This window comes from Eptesicus fuscus, chromosome 14 (genome assembly GCF_027574615.1).
Source record: "Eptesicus fuscus isolate TK198812 chromosome 14, DD_ASM_mEF_20220401, whole genome shotgun sequence".
NCBI lineage: Eukaryota > Metazoa > Chordata > Mammalia > Chiroptera > Vespertilionidae > Eptesicus > Eptesicus fuscus.
This window is the reverse complement of record NC_072486.1, coordinates 8351054-8373163: the sequence shown is the minus strand read 5'-3', so window position 1 is coordinate 8373163 and position 22110 is coordinate 8351054. Positions and strand designations below refer to the sequence as shown.

Here is a 22110-nt window from a genome sequence, read left to right as displayed (position 1 = left end):
TCACACCTCCCACTGCTGACTCTGACCCTCCTGTCTCCCTCTACTGAGGACCCTTGTGATTGTATTGGGTGCACCCAGATAACCGAGAATAATCTCCCCACCTTGAGATCTTTAACTTAATCAAGCCTTTTCCATATAAGGTAATATATTCACAGATTCTGGGGGTCAGGACCTCTCTGGGTGTGTGTGTGTGTGGCATCGTTCAGCCTTCCGCACTCTGTGCTGTTAAAATTCCTGGCCCGGATCATTGGAGCTTTCCTTTGGAGGCCGTGGGCATGATCACTTTGTGATGGAGGATGTGTATGATTTAAAAGCTCAAATTTAGGATTCAGAAGGGTTTTGTTAACATCTTCTTAAAATACAACTAAACACTGGAGATATGGGAAAATCTGAAAAATAAGGCCTTTAGGCAATCTTAGGAAGAAAATGAATTGGCATTCTTTTTAAATTTATTTTATAATCCTCACCTGAGGATATGTTTTTGTTGATTTTAGAGAGAGAGGAAGGGAGGGAGGAAGGGAAGGGGTAGGGAGAGAGAGAGGGAAAGAGAAACATTGATGTGAGAGAAACATCGATCGATTGCCTCCTGTACTTGCCCAACTGGGGATTGAACCTGCAACCTTTTTGGTGCCCGGGACAATGCTCTAACGTCTAACCAACTCAGCCACCTGGCCAGGTGAATTGGCATTCTTGATTAAACCTCTGTTATTTGGAAAGCTGTCCTGTTACATTGTAGCCTTAACACGCTGGTGTAGTCTCTGAGGGTGAGTCTCACTTCCTGGAATGGGTGTCTTCTTCCAGAGCTTTCCACAGGGGAGCCAAAGCGGAGGGTGTGGGTGTCCAGTGCCAAAAGGTGAGGACCATTAAACAATTAACGCAAGGCTAAGGGCTGAACGTTAATGAGGGTGGAATGAAGAAGGTTCCTCCTCACAGACACTCCCGGCCTGGCTGGGCAAGGAAATACTTCTGAAATGATAAAATACCGCGATGCAGCAGTTGAAGCTGTTCCACCCGTTGCCCAAGCTCACACCTGGGTGCTCTCCTCAGCTCCTCTTTGCCTACGGGTTCTGCATCTTTGAGCTCTCAGTGAGGTAAACTCTTTCCTGCTTTCTCTGCAAGACCAGGCTCTCCTCTGGTCCCCAGGACTCTAGCGATCTCCTCGAATCTCCCGACCCGAGGCTGAGCTCCCACAGAAGGTCTGCCCTGCTGAAAGGCCTGCAGACGTTCCCCGTAGCCTTTAGGACAAAATCCAAACTCCTTAGGATAACTTGCAAAACCCTCTCTGTGGTCAGGACCCTCTCTGTGGTTCAGGGGGCAGGTGCTGCTTTTCCAGCCCTCCAGCTGTACCCGCTCCTGGTTACCGCTCTCCCAGCCTGCTATTCTTTCATACTCAGCTGCTGCCTTTTCTGGAAGTTCTTCTAGGTTCCCCCCGGCTGGTTCCAAATCCGTCCTCTGCTTGACATGCCCCCATCATAGCACACGTGACCGCCTCTCATGCGGACCCACTGCTTGGTAAGCAGCTTGGCACAGCAGGTGCCAGTGCCCCTTTATGCCAGTCCCTGGGAGAAACCGCACAGCCCGTGTCAGGTGCTGGCTCTGAGGGATCCCAGGTCGGATTCCTCTTTTCCTGGTCTGTCTCCTCATTTCTGTTCTTTCTCACTCTTGCTGCTCTGCTCTCACCTTCTCACCCTCTTGTTTTCTCCTGTTCTCTCTCTCTCTCTCTTGCCCCTTTTCTCTTTCAGTGCCAAGCTCCCCAGAAAGCGAAGCCGTTGGCATGCCTAACCTTACTGAACCTTAGCTGCCCTGCCGGGGAGGCCAGGTTGGCCACAGCCTCTGTCCGCCACTCCATGGCGTGCAGTAACATGGCTCCCCATGTCCCGTGACCGTATGAAGGCTGCATTTTCCTTCATCACTTGGATCTGGAATAAGGATGCTCATGATAGTAGAGGGTATAAATAGTTGAGGAATCCTTCCATGGATCGTCAACTCTGATTTTGTTTTTTATTTCCTGGTCTCATTTTGTAGGCCAGACTTGCCCTGGTACGAAAGTAATTTCTGTTTCTTACCTTTAACATGACGCACTGGCTGGCTAGAAATCACTGCGGATTTGTGAATGGGCTTGCTGTGAGTGCCTGTTGAATGTGGGTTTTGTTTTTGTGGTTAGTGATTCCTTTTGGGGAGTCTGTTTTAATGGAAATACTCCTTTTTTGCAGACACGACCATCTTGATGGGGATATACTTGGTAATTTTGTATCATCCAAAAGGCCCCCCCACAAAAGTAAGCCGGTGCCGACTGTCCCGGCCGAAAGCCCCGCTGTGGCCCCTGCGTGGGAGAAGAAAGACAGGCTCCAGCCGGCAGAGCCTTCCTTGGACACGAAGAGGGTGGGCGAGAAGCTCAGGACCAAGTCTGGCCTGGTTGTCCGAGGCCTGACGGCCGGGCCCACCGCCAGCTGCCCACAGGTGGTTGCTCCGTCCTGTTTCGTGAGAGTGGGAAGTGTGGACCTGCCTGGGTGAATGTGGGGGACCCCCAGGCAGCCCCAGAAAAGGGACCTGAGCGGTGGGGATGGAAGCACACCTCCTCCGTGTTCTCCCCGGCAGCTTGCTTATGTTACTGCCAGCGGCGGGGAACCCCCGAGCGTGCCCGGCCTGGTTCCTGCTAAGGACCAGCCGCGCCTACATCCCCGCTGCAAATGTCAACACCGCGGACACCGCATCATTCGTATTATTATTATGAAAATAGTAATTAGGTTAGGGCGTGGCGACCCCTACGGGTGGCGGGCCACACTTAGAACTGGCGGAGCGTTGAACGCCAGGGCCCTGCTGTTCCTGGCCGTCTGATCCTCCCAGGCATCCTTAAACTACGGCCCGCGGGCCACATGCGGGTCTTTTTGCCTTTTTGTTTTTTTACTTTAAAATAAGATATGTGCAGTGTGCATAGGAATTTGTTCATAGTTTTTTTTAAACTATAGTCCGGCCCTCCAACGGTCTGAGGGACAGTGAACTGGCCCCCTGTTTAAAAAGTTTGAGGACCCCTGCAGTCTAGTCTGTGCCGTTGAGACCCCCTCCTGGCAGGGATGAGGTGACGATGGATCTGCTTTACCACCAAGAGGCTGCGCGAACTTGTCCTTTCAGCGGTCGTTCTGTGTGCTTTTGCCCTGGGGTAGCTGAGTCCTGTGGAGGGCATTGAAGGATGGGCTGTTGTAGAATCTCCTCAAGTTTTCTGGAAGGTGTTTTGTGGCCATTGAGATCCTGGGCCATCCTTCTGGGTTACCCAAGAGAAAAGAGCAAGTCTTGCTGGGTATGTCATCCGTTTTCACGGGGACCAGGCCAGCTCCGCACTGACGAGGATGAGGAGAGGCTGGGTTCGCTCCCTTGGCCAGAGTTTGGGTCTCGGTGGGGATGGTGACTCACGTTTTCCGTGCCCTGTGGCAGGGGATGCCCTGGCCGTTTGGAGGAGGTATCTAGTAATTTCCGCTAGGCGAGAACATGACAGAATTAGCTCCTCTTATTCCGGCCCAGCCTTTCCCGTTTGGCTCAGGGTCACTTTGGGAAGTGCCGAGAGGGCCATGGAAAGCCCTGCAGGTATATTTTTGTCCCCGAGGTTGGTAACGTGGCTGAACCATTTCATCAATTAATCATGGGCAGTAAGGAAGGACATACCAGCGGACTCCTTTGGAATGCCTTCATTTCAAAAATGATGGAAATCGGGGGCTGCTAGGTATGGGTCACTGAGCCGGAGCTCTGTGGACACCGAGGTGGAGGAAGAGTGGCCTCTGCCACTCCTGGTCTCCTGGCAGGAGCGGGGAAGGCGGACGGCGAGGCTGCACACAGGAGCCGGTGTTTGCGAACCGCTGTGCCGGGTCTGGCGCTGTGCTGGTGCCTTCCGCGGCCTCTCCTGCAGCCCTCACGCCATCCTGGGGGAGACAGGCACTCCAGGTCCCCAGTCCCTCTTCCACAACTTGGGCCAGGTATGTTCTGGAATTTAGAACTCGTTTTCCAGAAAAGAAATGCAGTGCATAAACCACATAGCGTAACGCCTGCCGTTATGTGGTAGGTGGTGTTGGCAGAACACAAACATTACCATGTCTGCAACTCAACTCTTAAAAAAAGACTAAGCAACCTCAAAGCAGTTAGAAAGAATTTGTGACAGGATGCCACAGAAGTTTTTGTTTGGGGATTTAGAAATTACAGGTAGTGGTCATGGACAGGTTGATTACAGGGGAGGGAAGTGAGAGGCCGAGAAGTTCAGTGGCTTGCCTCAGGGGACACAGTTGGGGGGCAGTGACACAGGAACTACAACCCAGGCCCGACCCTGGAGCCACGCATTCACCTTCTGAAGCTGCGCCCTCGGCCCTCTCTCGGGGTTCACGCAGGTGGGTGCAGTGAAGGCATTACGGAAGCGAAGCCTTTGGGAATCTCATAGAGGAGGAGGCGGACTTTAACAGGGGGACTTGGGGGTGGAATGGCCTTTCCTGGGGGAGGGAACATCAAGGCAAACGCTTGAAGTGGGATCAAGTACCTCCCACTTCTCTTGCAGGGATCCTCACCGTGTTTGTCCTTGTCCCTTTCAGGACTCCCTCCGCAAGCGCTCCCTGCGGCGGCCCCTGGCCCTGAGCGCCGTGGCCCAGCCCCAGGAGGAGGAGGAGGGCCGGAGAGCCCCCGAGCTGCCCACCCGCACCCCGGCCTGCACTGCCCCACAGGAGGGCCTGGCTCCCAGCGCCCGCCCCACCTCCAGGAGCCCCCTGGGCCAGCTCAGTGAGCCCCCCGCAGAGAAGCACAGGCCCACAGCCGGCAGCCCGCCCCGCTTGCCCAGCCCAGGGCTGCTTCAGGGCAGCGGCAGGTGGAGAGGACTTGCCGAGGACAGCTTCGCCACCGACAGTGGCCTGGAGGCCGACAGGACGCCCTTGAAGTTCTCCTTGCCGGGAGGGAATGCCAGGACGACCCAGGAGAGGCTGGAAAGAGCGTTTAAAAGGCAGGGGAACCAGTGCCTGCCCCTCAGGTGAGCTTGCTGTGCCCGGTGATGCCTCCTCCTAGAGAACCATCCAGTCCCCGTGGCTCCGTGGGCTCGCTAAGCGTGGCTGTGAAGTAGGGAAGGTGATTGTGGCCACCCTGCTGGGGAGACAACAGCCCAGAGAGCACACGGGAACCTGTGGGGAGGTCTCTTTGGCCTCTCTTCTCACAGTCAGGAAGGTTTCAGCAGATGATCTCACACACCCAAGCAACACACTCAGGCTGGGGTGGCATAGGGGTGCTTCCTCTGGGAGGCTGAGCAAGGGTGATGATCAGCTCCCACAGGGCTCCTGTGGGGCCATTCTTTAAACCCCATTCTTGCCCGACCAGCGTGGCTCAGTGGTTGAGCATCAATCTATGAACCAGAAGGTCACAGTTTGATTCCAAGTCAGGGCACATGCCCAGGTTGCGGGCTCAATCTCCAGTGGTAGGCATGCAGGAGGCAGCCAATCAATGATTCTCATCATTGATGTTTCTATCTTTCTCTCTCTCTCTGAAATACACACACACACACACACACACACACACACACACTAATAAAAGGCCTGTGGCTGTGATGCCGTAACGCGGAACGACCAAAGACTGGTCACCGGGAGGATGTGTGTGCAGCAAGGCATGCGCGGGTGAGTGGGGACTTGACTCTGGATCCCGCGTCCTGCCGGGCCCGGCGGGAGTCAGTCTGGGTCCCACATCCCGCGCCGGTGCAGTGGGTCTGGGTCTTGAGCGATATCGCACACTGGGGCTCTAGTCCTACCTAATAAAAGGGAAGTATGCAAATAACCATCACTCCGCTATGCCCACGATTGGGCCGGTGGGAGAATGGGAGCGGGACTCGGGGTGGCCGATCATGCTGGTGGGAGGCGCTCTGATCGGCGGGTGGCCAGAGGAAAACTGGTGCTGGCGGAAAACTGGTGCCCGCAGCCAGGTGAAGGAAGGTCTATTGCACGAAACTTCGTGCAACGGGCTTCTAATATATATATATATATATATATATATATATGAAGAAATCATATATATATGCCGTAACGTGGAACGACCAAAGACTGGTCACCAGGAGGATGTGTGTGCAGCAAGGCATGCGCGGGTGAGTGGGGATATATATATATATATATATATATATATATATATACACACACACACATACATATATAATAGTGGCCCGGTGCACGAAATTATGAAATTCATGCACATTAAAGGGAATTAATTAGAGGAAATATTTTAATATTGCTATTTGCCCTTTCTCTATAATAGAAGTTCCTTGTTAAGCCGGGCCAGGTCGGGGACGCAGCCTCATGTCCTCCGGCTTCGCTGTGCACGCAGCCCGCCCACCTGCGCCTGCTGCAATGCAGCCTCCTGCTGATCAGTCGTTACGGTGTGAGGGCATCATGACCATTTGCATATTAGCCTCCTATTATTTATATATATATAAAACCTTATTTTTATTCTTACACAGCAGACTTGGTTGATTCCTACAGTGGTTGATTTTGAATGTTAAACCATCCTACATTCCTGGTATAAACCCACTTGGCTATGACATATGATCTTTTTATGTATTGTTGGGTTCAATTTATTAATATTTTGTGTAGGGTTTTATGAAGGAGAATTTGGTTAATTGCCTTTCTGGCAATTCATTCGTCAGAGTCTGGTGTTTAGGATAAGCTAGAAGTCATCCCTCTTTTTCCCATTCTCTTGAAGAGAGATTGGTTATTTCTTCCTTAAATATTTAGGAGAATTTACTACCCTTCTGAGCATTGAGTTTAAATTATGGATTTAATTGAAAAAAAATTAAATTTAGATTGTCTTATTTTTTCATGTATCAATTTTGCAAGTTGTATTTTTTTCCAAGGAGTTTTACCACTTGTTTTAAATGTATTGGTATAAAAATGTGTAAATATAATATCCTCTTACTATTACTTAAAGTCTGTATGGTCTGCATCCCTGATAATGGTAGTTTGGGTTTTCCTATTTTTTGACTCATCTTACTAGGAGTTTAGCAATTGTGTACTATTTCAAAGAGTTAACTTTTGGTTTTGTATATTTGTTTTATGTTCCATTGATTTCCACTCTTAACTGTTTTTCTTTCTTTCTTTCTTTCTTTCTTTCTTCCTGCTTTCTTGGAGTTTAACTTGCCATTATTTCCTATTTTATTGATACGGATCTTAAATAATTGATTCTCAGCCTTCTTTGGTACTATCTTTTAAGGGTACAAATTTCCTTGTAACAATGCTTTGTCTGTATCCTGTGTGTTGATAAGTTACATGTTAATACAATTCAGTTAAAATATTTTCTAATTTCCATTGTGATTTCTTCTTTGGACCCATGGGTTATTTGGGCATGTATTGATCAATTCAAAACATTTTGGGCATTTTTCTGGTTATCTCTTTGGTTGATATCTGACATTTCCACTTTGGTCATATCTACTCTGTATGATTTCAATCCTTTGATATTTGTTGAGATTGCTTTATAGTCCATACATATGTAAAGCTTGTCTCTTATACACAGCATATATTTGGAATTTTAATCCAGTCCTGTTCTTTAGTAGCAACTCCCTTGGTTTTGGAGAAACATGATTTCAGACCCCGGGTTTCTAGAGTTTTGTCCTCAAAAAGACCCTGTCAATTCACAGAAATAACCATTATTCTATTCATTTATTCCACAACTCTTCAGTGAGTGCTGTGGCAGGTTGGAACGGCTGTAGCAGCTCAGAGAGCTAATGGTTAGCATCTCTTCCCAACTGTGTTCAGCGACATCAGGGTGGTAGCTTGAGATTGGTCATGGTAGGAATGTTCACACTGTGGAAATTGGCAGATGCTGCCAGTCAGCCTTCCCCTTCTTTGAGATTCAGTTGTTCATGTCTACCAGCACCCCATCTGGGATGGCCTACTGTGTGCCAGTCACAGCCCTAGCCACTGGGGATCTGTGTGAACGGAGCAGACCAAGTCCCTGCCCTCTTGGAGCTTACAGTTCCGGTGGGGAGACAGCCCAGAACAACAGCCACACAAGTAAATACATAACATAGCAGAGTGCTACGGGGAGAATCAGTCAAGGAAGAATGAGAGGCACCTTGGCTTTGGGGCTGCTGTTGTACAAAAAGGTTGTCAGGGAAAACCTTTCTGAGAAGGTGACACTTGAGGCGATCAGAGGGCAAATGGAACCAGCCTTTTGATCCCTGGGAGCAAATGCAAAGAGAGGGTAGCCATGCACAGGCCTGCTTCTTTCAGAGGAGAGATTGGGGAGAGGAGAGAGAGGGACGGGGAGAGGCCTGGGGCTCTGAAAGGCCTGGTTTCTACTCTGGGGCCTCTGGAGGCTGAGCAGAGCCACGCCTGGTTCCACTCGTGGTCCCATTTCCGTAGGACCCTGGGCAGAGGTACTTGAGATGGTGAGGGTGGAGGCAGGGAGACCGGTCAGGAGGCGGTTGAATAGTCTAGAGGAGAGCTGATGGTGGCCTGAATTAGGGGGGTGGCAGTGAAGGTGGTGGGACATGGACTGGATTATATGTAATATACACACACAGACACACATAGACACACTCACACAGATACACACAGACATACTCACATAGATGCACACAGACACACACACACACAGGCACACACACAGATACACACACAGGCACACATGCACAGACACACACAGACACACGGACACATACAGACACACACACACACACACACACACACACACACACACGCAGCACAGTGAACAGGATTTGCCTGTGGGTTCGAGGTGCTATATTAGAGAACACCGGGAGGCAAGGATGACCCCCGTGTTTTTGCTGAACAACCACAAGAAGGGGGTTGCTGTTCCCTGAAAGTGGAAGACTATGGGAGAAGCAAGTTAAGGCCATGGTCACTGGGCCACAATCCAGATCCCTCTGGGCCATGAGACTTCTATCAGGCAGCAGTGTTTCTTTGCTCACTGGCCTCCCTGTGGCCGTGGGTCAGGGGCCATGTGCCTGGGGCCACAGATGTGAGCAGCGAGCTCTCTGTGGTTCTCATTCCAGGCCCTGTTGCTCAGTCGTGACATGACAATTCTCTGCTGGCCTCTGGGTTGTCCTGAAGCTGGGAAGAGGACTATTAGTAGAGCCCAAATTAATAGGACTGCTCGCAGCTATTCTCTGATGACAATAAAAGCAACTCCTGGGCTGGCCTTGAAGTCAAGCACGTACTTCTCCTGTGATCGCAGGTTGAGTTCTGCCTTGGTCAGATCTCGGCCCTCTCTGGGCCTCTGTGCTCCTGTCCTAAGAGGAGGGGTTGGTGGGTGCTCAACAGGGGTTTCTCCGTCTCTGACACTCTCCACCCTCCATTCTAGACGTGCCCTTGACCGTGTCCAGACCAAACCTCCCCTCTGTGAGCCAAGAATCACACCTCTTCTTGACCTCTGAGGTTCATCTTCTGTGAAGGATGAGCATGTACCTCATGCCTTGGGAGTCCCCCCAACTGTGGGCTCTGAGTTCCCATAGGTGTGCAGTGGTGATCCAGGGTTCGGGAGCCTGGAGTCTCCCGAGCATGAGGGGCTGTGGCTGGAGGCCTGGTGATCGCCGTGCCGGCTGCAGGTCTGAGCTGGAGGCGGGCTGGCTGCTGCATGGTTAAGCTGCCACCTCCACCCCTTTACCTATTACTTATTGAGTGAATTCCGTCTTAGGGCAGGTTCCTGAGAGCGGTGGTTCTTCAACTGTGATCCCTGGACGGGCAGCATCTGCATCCCCTGGGAACCGGGGAGAAACACGACCTGTGTGACCTGTGTGATCCGAATCGGGACTTTGGCGGGAAGCCCCGCAGGTGTTTAACAAGGCCCGCGGTGATGTGCTGCAGCTGAGGGTTGGGAACCCGGGCCCTAAAGCCAAGCCTGAGACGGAGGGTCGGGCACATGTAATCTATGGGGGACATGCTCTCAGTGAGGGGAGCAGGGCAGGCAGGTCTCAGGAAGGCTGTGGGGTCTCCGTCTGATCCCACAGGGAGATAAGAGTGGGAATTGACCCAGAGCTGGTCCCACCTTTAAGCTTTTTTTTTCTTTTCTGTCAGTCATTGGCTATGGGTTGTCCATGCTGGGGTGGGGCGGGCAGTGTGGCACTTCCTGGATGAGTTTGGTGAAGGGCAGTTCTCTGGAGAAGGGTGCCATGAGCTGTTAGCACCAACACGGACGGCAGCTGGGATGGGTGTGCCTAGTCGGGCATCTGGTCGGGGCACCTGTGTCCTCTGCACTCACCCAGCTCCCAGGGCCATGATATAGATAGACCAGCCGCGAGGCCTATTTGTGACATCACTCTGGTGCATGGGATGCCTGGTGAGGCAGGCCACATGTGGAGGTGACAGGCGAGGGGACAGGCCCTCAAACAGCCCTCATCACGACCCCGGAGCCCTCACTGCAGAAGTGCTGGGTGAACTGCCATCGGCTTCAGACAGGGCACTGTGCTGCTGTAGCTGTTAGGCAGGAGGTGTCTCTTGACACTCTTTTGGTCCCCAGATCCAGCACTGGGGATGGACGAGACCACTCCCTGCCTCTGAGGCCCTGGGCCCGCGTGCGGCTCTCTGTACTTGGGTGCTAAATTGTGGCCCTCACAGAGGATGGGAGACTGGGGAGCAGTTAAGGATGAGCTGTTGACCGGGCAGGAGGCCCAGGCCTTGCAGAGGCCGTGTTTGGCGCAGAGACTTCGTGATGAACCAGTGACATGAGTGAGGAGTGGCTGTGATAACCTGCGCCGTTCCGTGGGTCTCTGCAGCCTGGACGCAGCCAGGGCCCCAGCGCATCGTGTCCCTGCCTCTGTTGGAGCCAGTGGTCAGGTTCAGGGACTTACTTATGACTCTGACGTTATCAGATTTTCGGGTTTTACAGTAAATGGACACCAGGTGGCAGCGGGTTGTCACCAATCTTTAGGACCCAGAGCCTGATGGCCTTGCTGCTCGATTTCACTCCGAAGACACTCACCAGGCCCCTATCAAGGAAGACGCTCTCGCTCTCGTGGGAAAGCGATCAGTGACGCCCATCCCTCAGGGGCCCTCGGCCCCTCCTGGCTTCCAGATGGGAGCAGAGATGGGAGCAGAGACCTGGCTGCGTTCTGAGGACAATGAGCAGTGCCCTCTGGGCTTGCCCGAGCCTGGCAGAGGATGTGGCATCTGCGGTTCATTGACTGTTCCCCAGAGCCAAGCATCCCTTCTCACGACAGCTGCACTGCGGGGGACCAGTGATGGGTGGAATTTCCATTGTAATTGGTCTCTGCATGGTGTGTGGGCTTTATGTCAGACTCTGGGGCTTCGAATTAGCTGACTCTTGAAACAAACACAGCACACGGTTCCTTTCCTGTGTGCCGGAAGCCCGTGTGGATAGTGGCCTGCCCGGGGCTCCTGGGCGGGGCCAGCCTCCTCCATGACCTACTCCAGGGACCTCTTTTCTGTGGTGGGCACCCCCCATCTGCCATCGGGGCCCTGTGCGCAGCTGGTCTCCTTCCCACCTCTTACCCACATCTCCCCTGCATGTGCCCATCCACAGAGGAGCACCAGTCTCTCTCCTTCCAAAGGCTGGCCTCTTCCAGCCCATGCAGGAGATGAAACCTGAGAAACGGCTCAAGCGCGCATTACGGGCCCTCAGAGCCCCCAGGAATGGGATCAATGCCCTGCCCTGTGCTTCACTGATGTCTACTGGGTACCTTCAGTTCCAGGGTTCCCAAGGCTTTGATCCAATGCTTCTGGCAGGGGAAAGAGACGTCCCATGACTCAGATTTCCTCTGAGATCAGGAAAGTGTGGCTAACGAAGTGACAGTGTCCACACCTTTCCTTGGAAGGGTGAGTGATCTCATTGGTCAGCCTTCGCATCAGGGTGGGAGCTCCGAGACCTTCCTCTGCCTAGTGCAAGTCCATGGCTTGCAGGCCAGGGTGATGCTCCAGGGACAGCGGCTGCTCTGGGTGGAAGCAGGCTATTAAGACTGAAGGTAGTTTGGGGAGATGAGTGTTGGAGAGCAGGGGAGGTGTGTGGAGATCCTTCTTGGGCTCTTTTTTCTCTCCAAGATGCTTATCTGCTGGTCTGGCAGGAGCTTCCAGCAGACCTTGGGTACCAGAACCCTGAGAGGCCCTGTAGAGGTCAGCAACAGGGCCAGGATGAGATGAAGCACGTGAGGCATCCAGGGTGCAAAATTTAAGGAGGCACTCACTCTCAAGGTGGTTCAGACATGGTGTAGGCACCTGCATGAACCTGAGAGTGAGTGTCTCCTTAAATTTTGCACCCTAGGCACCATGTAAGTCTCACCCTAATCCTGGTCTGGTCACAGAGTCTGACAGCTTCTCTTCTGCTTCTTACAGTATCATGGATAACTCTCAGTACAGCACAATGATTTGGTAACTCATGTTTGCTTCCATGAACTCCTTGAGGACTGGAGTGGTACTTCTTTTCTCCCCGCCCCCCCTCCACTATATCTCTGAACCTATCAATAAATATTGAGCAAATGACAGAATGTAATGTCCATAATGAGGAGACTGAAAGAGAAATTGATGTTGATCTGTTTGGGACAGTGGCATGAAAGTTAAACTGATCATCTTTAATAGAACTGGAACAATCCAAACTTTATCTTCAAGTTCACTTGTTGGCATTCATTCATTCACTCATTCATTTTTATTCATACATTCATTTAACCAACTAATCATCCAACCAGTCTTCTATCTGATCAACCAACCCCCTGACTCAACAACCCACCAACCAACTCAACCCATCACAACTGTGATGGCCCATGTTGAAGTCATCTTGAATCTTCCTTCTTTAGGAAGCCTTTCCCAATCTCTTCTCTGCTCTTGGACCTGGGCACGGCCCCTTCTCACACCTCTCAGAGCCCATGTCACACTGGAGAGAGATGACAGGCTGTCTGAGTCTCCTGCTGGACGTCAGCTGAGTGTGGGGGTGAGTTGTCTGTGACCTTGCTCCCTCAATTTTGCCCAGAATTGTTCCAAACTTACTGGATGGAGCTGAATCATTGGCTTTGCCTTGGGGGAGGGGGAAGTGAAGTATGAGTCTTCCCTTCACTCAAGGGGCACATAAAAGACTGGGTTAGTGACTGAGCAAATAGGAAAAGTCGCCTAAAAATAGCATCTGTCCCAGAGCCAGATGGATGGTGCCCCCTGAGGTGCTGAAGGATCCCAGAGGAAGGGGCTGTTGCTGGGCGGGGCCTGGAAGGACGGGCAGAGTTGGAGTAACCCTTTCCGGGGGCAGCAAGGGCCTCATGGCTGTGCCTGGACATACTTGTCACTCTTCTCCATCTTCTTCCAAGCCGGAGATTGTTTGGGAATAAATTGCTGGTGTCCCTGGGGCACCATTCCTAAAGACTGAAGCAGCTCTTGCTGTTCCTCAGCCCCTTTTCGGGGGCCGCCTTGGGCTCTGCGGCATTTGCAGACTCCTTCCCTGGTGATTCCAGCTGGTTTTCCCGTGGACGCCGTGGGCGGGGTGCGCCGTGACTCAGTCCGGCTGGTGCCTCCACCTGGGAAGGGAAAGTGGCCTTTGATGCTGAGTTCTGTCAGGCATTTTGGGTAGAGTTCTTCAAATCCCGACGAGGGCCTGCCAGGGCGGCTTCCTGTATAGCTGGATTCCATGTGTGCGCCTCATTCCAGAAAATTCGACTTTGTTTTCTCTGCTCATTCCATGAGACATTACTAAAGCCGTGGGACTCCATCCATATCCTGTTGGGGCCAGGTTCATGGCCACGGGTCGCTCAGAAGTGGGACCTTTTCCTGGTCGAGTAAACAGTTTTTGATCTCACTCTAAATACATGTTATTCAATTTTATTCGGTTCAGCAAAGCGTTTATGGATTGCCTCCTGTTTGTTGGAATAGTGCTGGGAGAGAGATGTGGAAGATGAGGTTCCTACTCCAAAGAGACAGAGGAGCCATACACGTAACTGCTCTATAGGGTTAAAAAAAAAAGCAAAAACGAGTGTTGGGGGGACAAGGGCAGAGTGCCATGGGGCTGGAGTCTGGACTGTTTCGGGGACAGTTAAGTTGTTGATATTTATTTATTTTTAAAAATATATTTTTATTGATTTCAGAGAGGAAGAGCGAGGGAGAGAGAGATAGAAATGTCAATGATGAGAGAGAATCATTGATCAGCTGCCTCCTACACGCCCCCCACTGGGGATCCAGCCTGCAACCCGGGCATGTGCCCTGACCGGGAATTGAACCGTGACCTCCTGGTTCATAAGTCAACGCTCACTCACTCAGCCATGCTAGCCAGGCCAGCTGTTGCTATTTATTGATTACTCACTATTTGGCAGGTCCTGTTGCAGGAGCTTTAGATGTAGTATCTCATTTCAGCCTCACAGCAACAGTAGGCAGGTTATTGGCACTAATTTTATAGGTGGGGAAACTGAGGCACAGAATGGCCGGCCAGTCTGAATTCATGCCAGCAACCTGGTCTAGTGGCCTCAGGCCCCTGTCTGGGGAAGAAGGACTGTGGGGAGCTGACACCCGCAGCGACTTACAGGGCCCATCTGATAATTCAGGGAGCGGAAGGCTCTTAAGGCGAGGGGACAGTGTGAACACAGGCAAAGAGGCGGGCAAGCTGGTGTGGCTGGAACCCGGGGAGTGTGGGGGGACTGGACAGCGCCCTGACAACCGGGCCAGAGAGCAGCAGAGAGGAAGAGAAAGGCCTCTGGCGCTTCTGGTTATGTAATAAGGGTTGTTTTTTTAACCAGTTGGAGTTGTGCTTCAGGAAGGTTAGTCTGGGGGCACTGCAGGACTGAGCAGGGACCGGCAGCAGGACCCCGACCTGGAAGGCAGGTGGGCTGTGACCTGAGGGCACCAGGGGGTCAGGAGCAGGGACCTGCGGAGGAGAGTCCACAGGCCTTGGCCTGCAAGGAGGCTGTGGCCCGGAGGCCAGGAGCCTGGCCTGCAGCTCGCAGAGGCAGCAGGAGGCCCGGTTGGGTCCGGAGGTGGACGAGGCATCTGTGTGTGCACACGCCCGGGGGAGCTTCTGTTCCCACAGTGAGGAGTGGGCAGGAGCGCAGGTCCCGGGAACGCGGGGCGAGAGCTTGGGAGCGGGGCCTTGGGAAGGTGCTGCCCTGCTCAGAGCTAAGTCCTCGGAGGGGGGGCGCCCAGGCCAGACCCCCGCAGTGGGATTGGTGCGATGAGGAAAAGGAGTGGTGGGAGCAGGCGGACGAGGAGCTGAGGGAAGAGTGGGGGTCCACAGAGCAGGGGGTTGGCACCTTGGCACCCTGGGGGCAGGTCACGAGGTCAGCGAGGGGGTGGCTTGGAGACAGCACTTTCAGCAGGCACCTGGGACAGCTGGTTGCTGCAGTGGGTGGAGGAATTGGCGGGATAAAGACATCGACAGAGCACGTGGAGGTTTCATAAGAAAGTTCGAGGTGAAGGGAAGCCTAGGAACAGGGTGCAGCTCAGGAGGGGAGAGGGTTAGGGATCAGGCTCTGTTTTCCCAGGACGGGAGATGCGAGCACCTTTGTAAGCCAGGGCGGTGCCAGCGCCTGGAGGAAGCACTGCTCGTTCAGGACGCCTGAGGAAGCGGGAGCAGGAAGCGAGCGTGGGGTGGGGTCCTGGCGGGCGGCGCCGAGGACCAGGCCCGTCCTCCTCACAATAGTGACCGGTGTCCATGGGGGGCCCGGGCGGCGCAGGTTCCCAGAGCACCTTTACGTCGCCAGTGAGAGCCGGTGCTGCTCCCCGAGTGTCTGCGTTACAGGAAACGTATCCCAGTTAAGCCACGCTTTGTCCAGCTGCGAGGCCTGCTGCTTGGGAAACGCGTTTTACCGTCTCCGAGACTTGGGAAGGTGGCTCTCGCCTCGGCGAGGTTGAAAGAGTCTGAGATTGAGACTTGGACATTCTTCCCTTACTAGCAGGCTGACCGTGGGCACACTCTTTTATATTTTTTAAGATCTCTTTGTGGCCGAGTTTCTTTCATCTAAAAAATGGGATTGTTATGAAGAGTAAATGAAATAATGTATATAAGATAGTTGACCTACAGTAGTTACTTTAATAAATTAGAGCCTTGTCTCCTAGTGTTTAGTTAGCCAAAACACCTCCTTTCTTAAATGGATAGATGTGTTCTTGAATAAATGAAACTTTTGTAGGAAAGGGGTGGGAAGTGAGGTTGGAGCCACACTGTGGAAGGTTATGACGGTCAAAGAGAAATGTTCAATCCACCGCGTGGGCCATGGCCAAGGGGAGTGAAGCTCAGTGTGACTTGGTGGCCAGGCACATCGGCCCCAGCTTTGCGGGTTGACTTTGTCTTCCAGGCGGTCTCTCCTCCCCTAGCGTTAGGCCAAGGTGCGCTGTCCATTGGGAAGCCCTGGCGGTTGACATAGATGCCCTCTCCCGCCTTTCTCTTTGCCAGAAGCCCCCGAGGCCAGGCCTGGACAGCGGGCCGCCCAGCGAGCCGCCCGGCCTGGGCCCTCGTGGCTGTGGTCCTCCTCCCCCCTGCAGTGGGGTCTGGAGGAGGGAAGAGAAAGGGGGAGTCCGTGGAGCAGGATGGCCTTCCTGTTATCGATGGTGCTGCTTCCTGTGATCCCAGGGTCACCTGGTTCAGCCCTGGCTCCTTCACGTGAGGTTTCTTCTGAATGAGAAAAAAAGAGGCTCAAGCAAACTACAGTCACCCCCAGGCGCCGAGACTGAGGACTCGGCCCGCATCCCGGACGGGGCTCTTCTGAGAGGCGTGGTAGACCCCCTCCCCGCTCCCACGTCCCCTCCTCTTGGGGCAGTTCCCGAGGCTGCTGTGCAGAGCGTTTCGACAAGTGTCCAGGAGCCGACGCCGGGAACTGCCAAGGAAAGGCATCCACACAGCCTTCGGCAGCCCAGAGCCTCCCTCCCGCCCTCTCAGCCTCTTAACAAATCGCCAGTCACTTTCTAGCCGACATGCGTGTGGACAGTCAGACCTCCTTAAAACCAGGGTGCTCCTAGGCAGAGAGGTCACGGAGGGCAGAGAGGTCACGGAGGGCAGAGAGGTCAAAGTATCCGTTGTAGAGGAAAGCCAAAGCCGTCCTGGCCCACTTAATCTTTAATGCAGGCATCACGACCGATGTTTTTCTTCGTTTGAAAGAAAATAACTCCGAAAGGGCACACCCAGACAGGTGCGGGGATCTGGGAAAGCGTAACGAGGATCCCGGCTTTCGAGGGCTGTCACGCAGGTAACCCCCCATGGATTTGGTGGGCGATGATCCTTGTTCTTAGGGATACAGGCTCAGACGGTCCAGGAAACACCAAGTGTGTGTTTGTGTGTGTAGGTGTGAGGGGAGAGAGGGGAAGGCCAACATGGCAAAATGCTAGCGATTTGTCACTCAGTGAAGGGCATCCCGGTATTCACTGTGTCGGTCTTTCACGTTTCCCGTAGGTTTAACATTTTCCAAAATAAAGAGGGAAAATAAAAACCACATGGGACAAAGAGGGAAAATGAACAGTCTAAGGATCTATCTCTCGTCGCTCAGTAAGCATCGTAAAGAAGTGTAACCAGGACATAGTGTTTCTATAAAAGTTGGAATGTGGGTGATGATACAAAACAGAGGCTGGCCCAGGAAACGCCCCGGGGCAGCCCAACGGGGCGTGAGTGGGCGTGGCAGCCCCTTTCCTGCCCAGGACCGGCCGCGGCTGCTGCTGGAACAATAGCTTGTACATATTTTCCAGATGTGCAGAGGCAGCCTCGCTCAGTGTCGTCCTGACGGGCATCGCGGAGCTGATTCCTGCCCTCCCCCTGGGGCTGGAGCGCACACCCACGCCTGGCAGTGCTCGCTGGCCGTGTCCTCCCTCCTCGCTCTTGGGATGTTTTCTCGAAACCCCCAGTCCTTTGATTACACTCACACCGTGAGGCGCAACGTGACATTTCCAGCAGGCGGCTGCCCGACGTGGGTCCAGCGGCTTCACATGGTTTTTATATTTGTTCTGGAAAAAGCTCCAGATACCTTTGGTCAAAGCTCTTCCTGTTGGCGCGTTGCTGGGGCCATTTCCCGCCCACGCCATCCCGTAGGGGCCGCAGGCCGCAGGCCCGTCACGTCTGCCCCGCGGGGCCCGGGGGCATGCGGGCCCGGCCTGGAGAGCGAGGACGCCAGGGGCTTCTGAGGGCGGGGGCCTCCAGGCTCTGCCTGGGTTATTTGGGTCCGGATCCCTAGAAACCAGGGAAGCCAGGGCCTTGCCAAGGGCCCCGTTCCGCGCCTGCAGAAGTTCCACTGCTAAGGAGGAGAGAGCTGTGCTGCTCTGATTTCTCTTTTTCCCTCTTAGAAACTCAGACAAATGCTGTTACCTCCTCAGCAGTGAACACTTGCCCTGCGCTGCTCTGAGTCCCCACTTCCGAGCCCAGAGAGGTGGGCCCTGTGCTTCTCGCTTCGGGGATCACGGGAAGTTCCAGCTCGGATATCCCATCCTTGAGGGGCTGTTCTCAGCCACATCCCAGCTCCCCGCTGGACACCCCACCTGCCAGACCCACCCATGAGCCGCCTGTGCCGAACAGCCGGGCGCCCTCATTAGGGGCTGGATGGTAACCCCAGAGGGGCGTGGAGGCAGGAAACCGCACCCTGGTTGGTACCGAGGGCCCTCACACCCCATTGCGAGTGAGAACGGCTGCAGGGAGCCCGGTGGCCGCTGCTGGCTCAGGGCACGGCTAATTTTAGCCCCGGGTGTGGGGTGTGCTGGCCCCGGCGGGGGCTGGCTCCCCGGAAACCCCACAGCTCCCTGGCTGGGTATGAGTGGCGTAATGCTCCGTCTGCAGAGCTAACGTGGGTTTCAAGCAGCAGTTTTCTCCTTTTTCTAAGAAATGCCCAGAAAACAACCAGCCCTCTGTGCTTTCGCAGTCGGTCAGCGTTTCCTGGAGGTTCCCTCTTCGTGGCGGGGTGCCTGGGGGAAGGAGGCGCTCTAGGGCCGTCTCGGCCGGGCCTTTCTCGGTACCAACCAGGGGAAGGCGGTGACAGGTCTTCGGGCCGGAGGAGACTTCGGGGGCAGTGGGTCCCTGGGACTTCAGGGGTCAGCAGAACAACAACAAAAACCAAAACCAGAAATCTGGGGGACCTTGAGGGCCTGAAACTAACACAGTTTGGGTGGCTTCTTTACGACAAAGAATATAAAAATATCTAATTTTTGCCAGTTTTACAAAAACAGAAGACTGCCAACACACTGCTAGGGCTTCTTATTTTTCTGGCTAAGTAAGGCTATGAAAACAATTTTATAGAATTTAAATATAGACATAATTTGAACTAAAAGTCCCGCCTTTACAATGACCAAACGGAGCCCGTGGAAGATGCCCCATATGGGGGCTGGTTTTCCTCACGTCATCGTCAGCCACGTGTCACACACTGGCTTGTGCTCCAGTTTCCTGATCCTCGATGTCCTCACGTGTGAAAACCGGGCTGGAAGGTCCGTGCCTCCTCCCCCCAGAGCTGTGGTCTGCAGTGCGTGGTAAAGTAGAAACAACCCCCGATAAACAACCCCCGATAAACACTAAACCCTTAGAATGTCACAGAGAGGAAAATGGGAGCCAGGGAGGCGGCTTTTCCATCAGGGCCACTTGGGGGAAGACATGAGCTCAGCCAGTGTGGCTCAGTGGTTGAGCATCGACCTATGAGCTAGGAGACCACAGTTCAATTCCCGGTCAGGGCACATGCCCGGGTTGCAGGCTCAATCCCCGGTGTGGGGGGCGTGCAGGAGGCAGCTGATCAATGATTCTCTCTTATCATTGATGTTTTTATCTCTTTCTCTCTCCCTCTCCCTTCCTTTCTTTATATTTCATAAAAATGTATTTAAAAAAATAAATAAAAACAAGTGTCACTTAAGCGTAAGCCTCCCCACCTTTTCTAAAGGCAAACGAACCCAAATGTCTTTATTGTCAAATTGGTAGGAAGTTAACCTGGGGCCCAGACAGTGTCATTTCAAAGGCACTGCTCACGGCTCTTCTATTAATGCTGGTGCAGGGGAATGTTTTATGAGTCCAACGGAACATATTTCATCCCAGAAGTTGTTTTAAGCCACCCCTTGGCGTACAGAGCCTAAGTGGATTCAGTGTTTAATGGGACTCGGAGGAAGTCGGCCTCTCCCGTTGGGCAGCCCCCCCCCCGCACACGCTGCCTTTATTAGGACAGTAAAGGTGCCAGAAAGCGGCTTCTCCTAGCAGCCAAGTCAACAGCTCCACACCGCTTCCCAGGCCGCTATGGAAACCGGCGGCAACTCTTAGGTCATGTCTTCTAGGCGGCGAGTGAGAGCCTTCCCTGTTATAGCTCCAGGCGGCACTCCAGACGCTCCTTCCTTCCTGGGTCCTCACACCAGCCCTGGGGGGGGGGGGGCGGGCAGGGGAGCCTCTGTCTCAGGTAGGGCATCCCTGGTCCTCACTCCACTGCCAGGAGCCCCAACCAGGGGCAGCCGGGGCGGTCCCGCCTGCTGGGCGTGCGGCCGGGGCTCCCACGGGGTGGGGGCCCTGAGGCCTGGGCCAGGCACCACGTCACCTGGCTAGCTCTGGCCCTGGTCCCTGGGCTCATCCAGCAGCTCTCGGTGGTTGGGCTTGGCTGAGCCAGGCAGCCACGTGCTGGTGGACAGAGAGCAGGGTCAAGACCAGGACCCAGTTCCCGGGCTTGGCCCCTTTCTGCTCGGCGATCAGCGTACGTCAGGTGGATCTGGCCAGGCTCCCGAGATGTACTCCACAGAGACCACTTTGCCTGCAGAGGACAGTTTTCTTCCCTGGAGTAGCATCATCTCTGCCCTCCCCTCCTCTGCCTCTCGAGCAGCGCCTGCCTCTCGGTCTCCTCCAGGAACTGGTCTTGGCTGCACCCCGGCACCTGCAGCCACAGCGAAGGGCGGGCGGCATAGGAACTGAGAGCCACGAAGCCCCGCCAGTTCCGGTCCCTTAGGGAAGTGTCGCCAACATCTCTCTGCGTTTTTCGTCTTAAGAAAATGCGGTCGGTGCTGCTGACATCAGCGGGGGAAGATGAAGGCCAACCCAGGGGACTCTGGAGCCTAAAATTCTCTCTGTGGCTTTACCCTCCGCCCCGGGGCCGTGGCGAAAGCTCCCACCTCCAGCCCCGCTCCTGCCAGGGCCACAGGGTTAAACGAGGAGGCCCGGGTTAGCCTTTTCAGCCCCTCCGGATGGACGGCCATATCCGGGGAACTCAGTCCTCGGCATCCAGAGGGAGCATCCATTAAACACCAGCTGTGTGCCAAGGCCTTGTGCCAAATTGGGAGAATGGGAGAATAATATGCTGGAAGGCCACACCTGGCTCAGTTTCACTTGCCAGTTGTGTGCCCTTGAAGGAACCCTCCCGTCCGATGCCTTGGTGACGGGGATAGATTTCTTCTCTGTTCCTGGAATGTGCCCGAGTCCGGCCTGACTTGAGGGAGGAGGCTTGTGCACTTGGTTTTGGATCTTGCGCGGGCTCTGCAGGCTTCTAGTCAAGGGTGTGTTCCAAAGGCCGTGGGGAGGGGCCGTTCGGAAAGATAGTTAAGCTGCGAAATCATCGTCCGAAGAACAATGGTCCAGGAGGCAGGAGTACAGCGTGTCTTCCCTCCCGCTGCATGGGCCGAGCCGATGGCTTTTCCAGGAGGACGCGGGGCCATCAGTGCCCCCCCACCCCCATCTGTCCTCACAGGATGATCCCTATTTTTGTCCAACCTTCGTCATCATGGACCCGGATGAGAGAGACTTGGGTTGGCAGCCCAATTCCCAATGAAGGTTTTTCACTAGTTTCAGGAAGATAATTTATTTGGGTTGAATTGTTAAGGCAGATTGCTTTCACAGTATTCCAAACAGTGCTTTCTCACAGGAAATGTCAGACCAGGCAATTCTAGTCAGGTTTTCCACATCCTAAAGAGGAAAGAAAAGAGAGGAAAAAAATATTCTTTTTTTTTTTAATGTTGAAGGTCAACAGAGCTGGCAACTGTTAGAGTGGCTCCACATTGTGACGGCCCGTGCACACGATGACTTCTCGATAACCCAACCCCAAGGAGACCTCACGCTCGTTAGGACTTAATTTTAAAACCGCCTGCTGATTCCGAGGCTCGGGCGGGTGGGGCCCTTCCCGATGCCGGACACGGACCCCCTCGGCCTGACTCCTGGGACCAAGGACACGGGAGGCGCCCCTTCCTCTCTTCGGAGCTCAGGTTCCTCATCTGTGAAAGCCGAGCCTCTGCCAGGCGGCCCCACACTGCC

At 53.9% G+C, this 22110-nt stretch overlaps 1 protein-coding gene across 1 annotated transcript in view; it reads left to right on the top strand.

The window, feature by feature from the left end:
• Positions 1 to 22110, top strand: part of MINDY4 (MINDY lysine 48 deubiquitinase 4) — a 90352-nt gene that overhangs the window by 9109 nt on the left and 59133 nt on the right. The window contains exons 4-5 of the mRNA XM_008147562.3: positions 2214 to 2460; positions 4572 to 4999. Coding sequence (XP_008145784.2) covers positions 2214 to 2460; positions 4572 to 4999 — 675 coding nt within the window. The remainder of the gene's footprint in view (positions 1 to 2213; positions 2461 to 4571; positions 5000 to 22110) is intronic.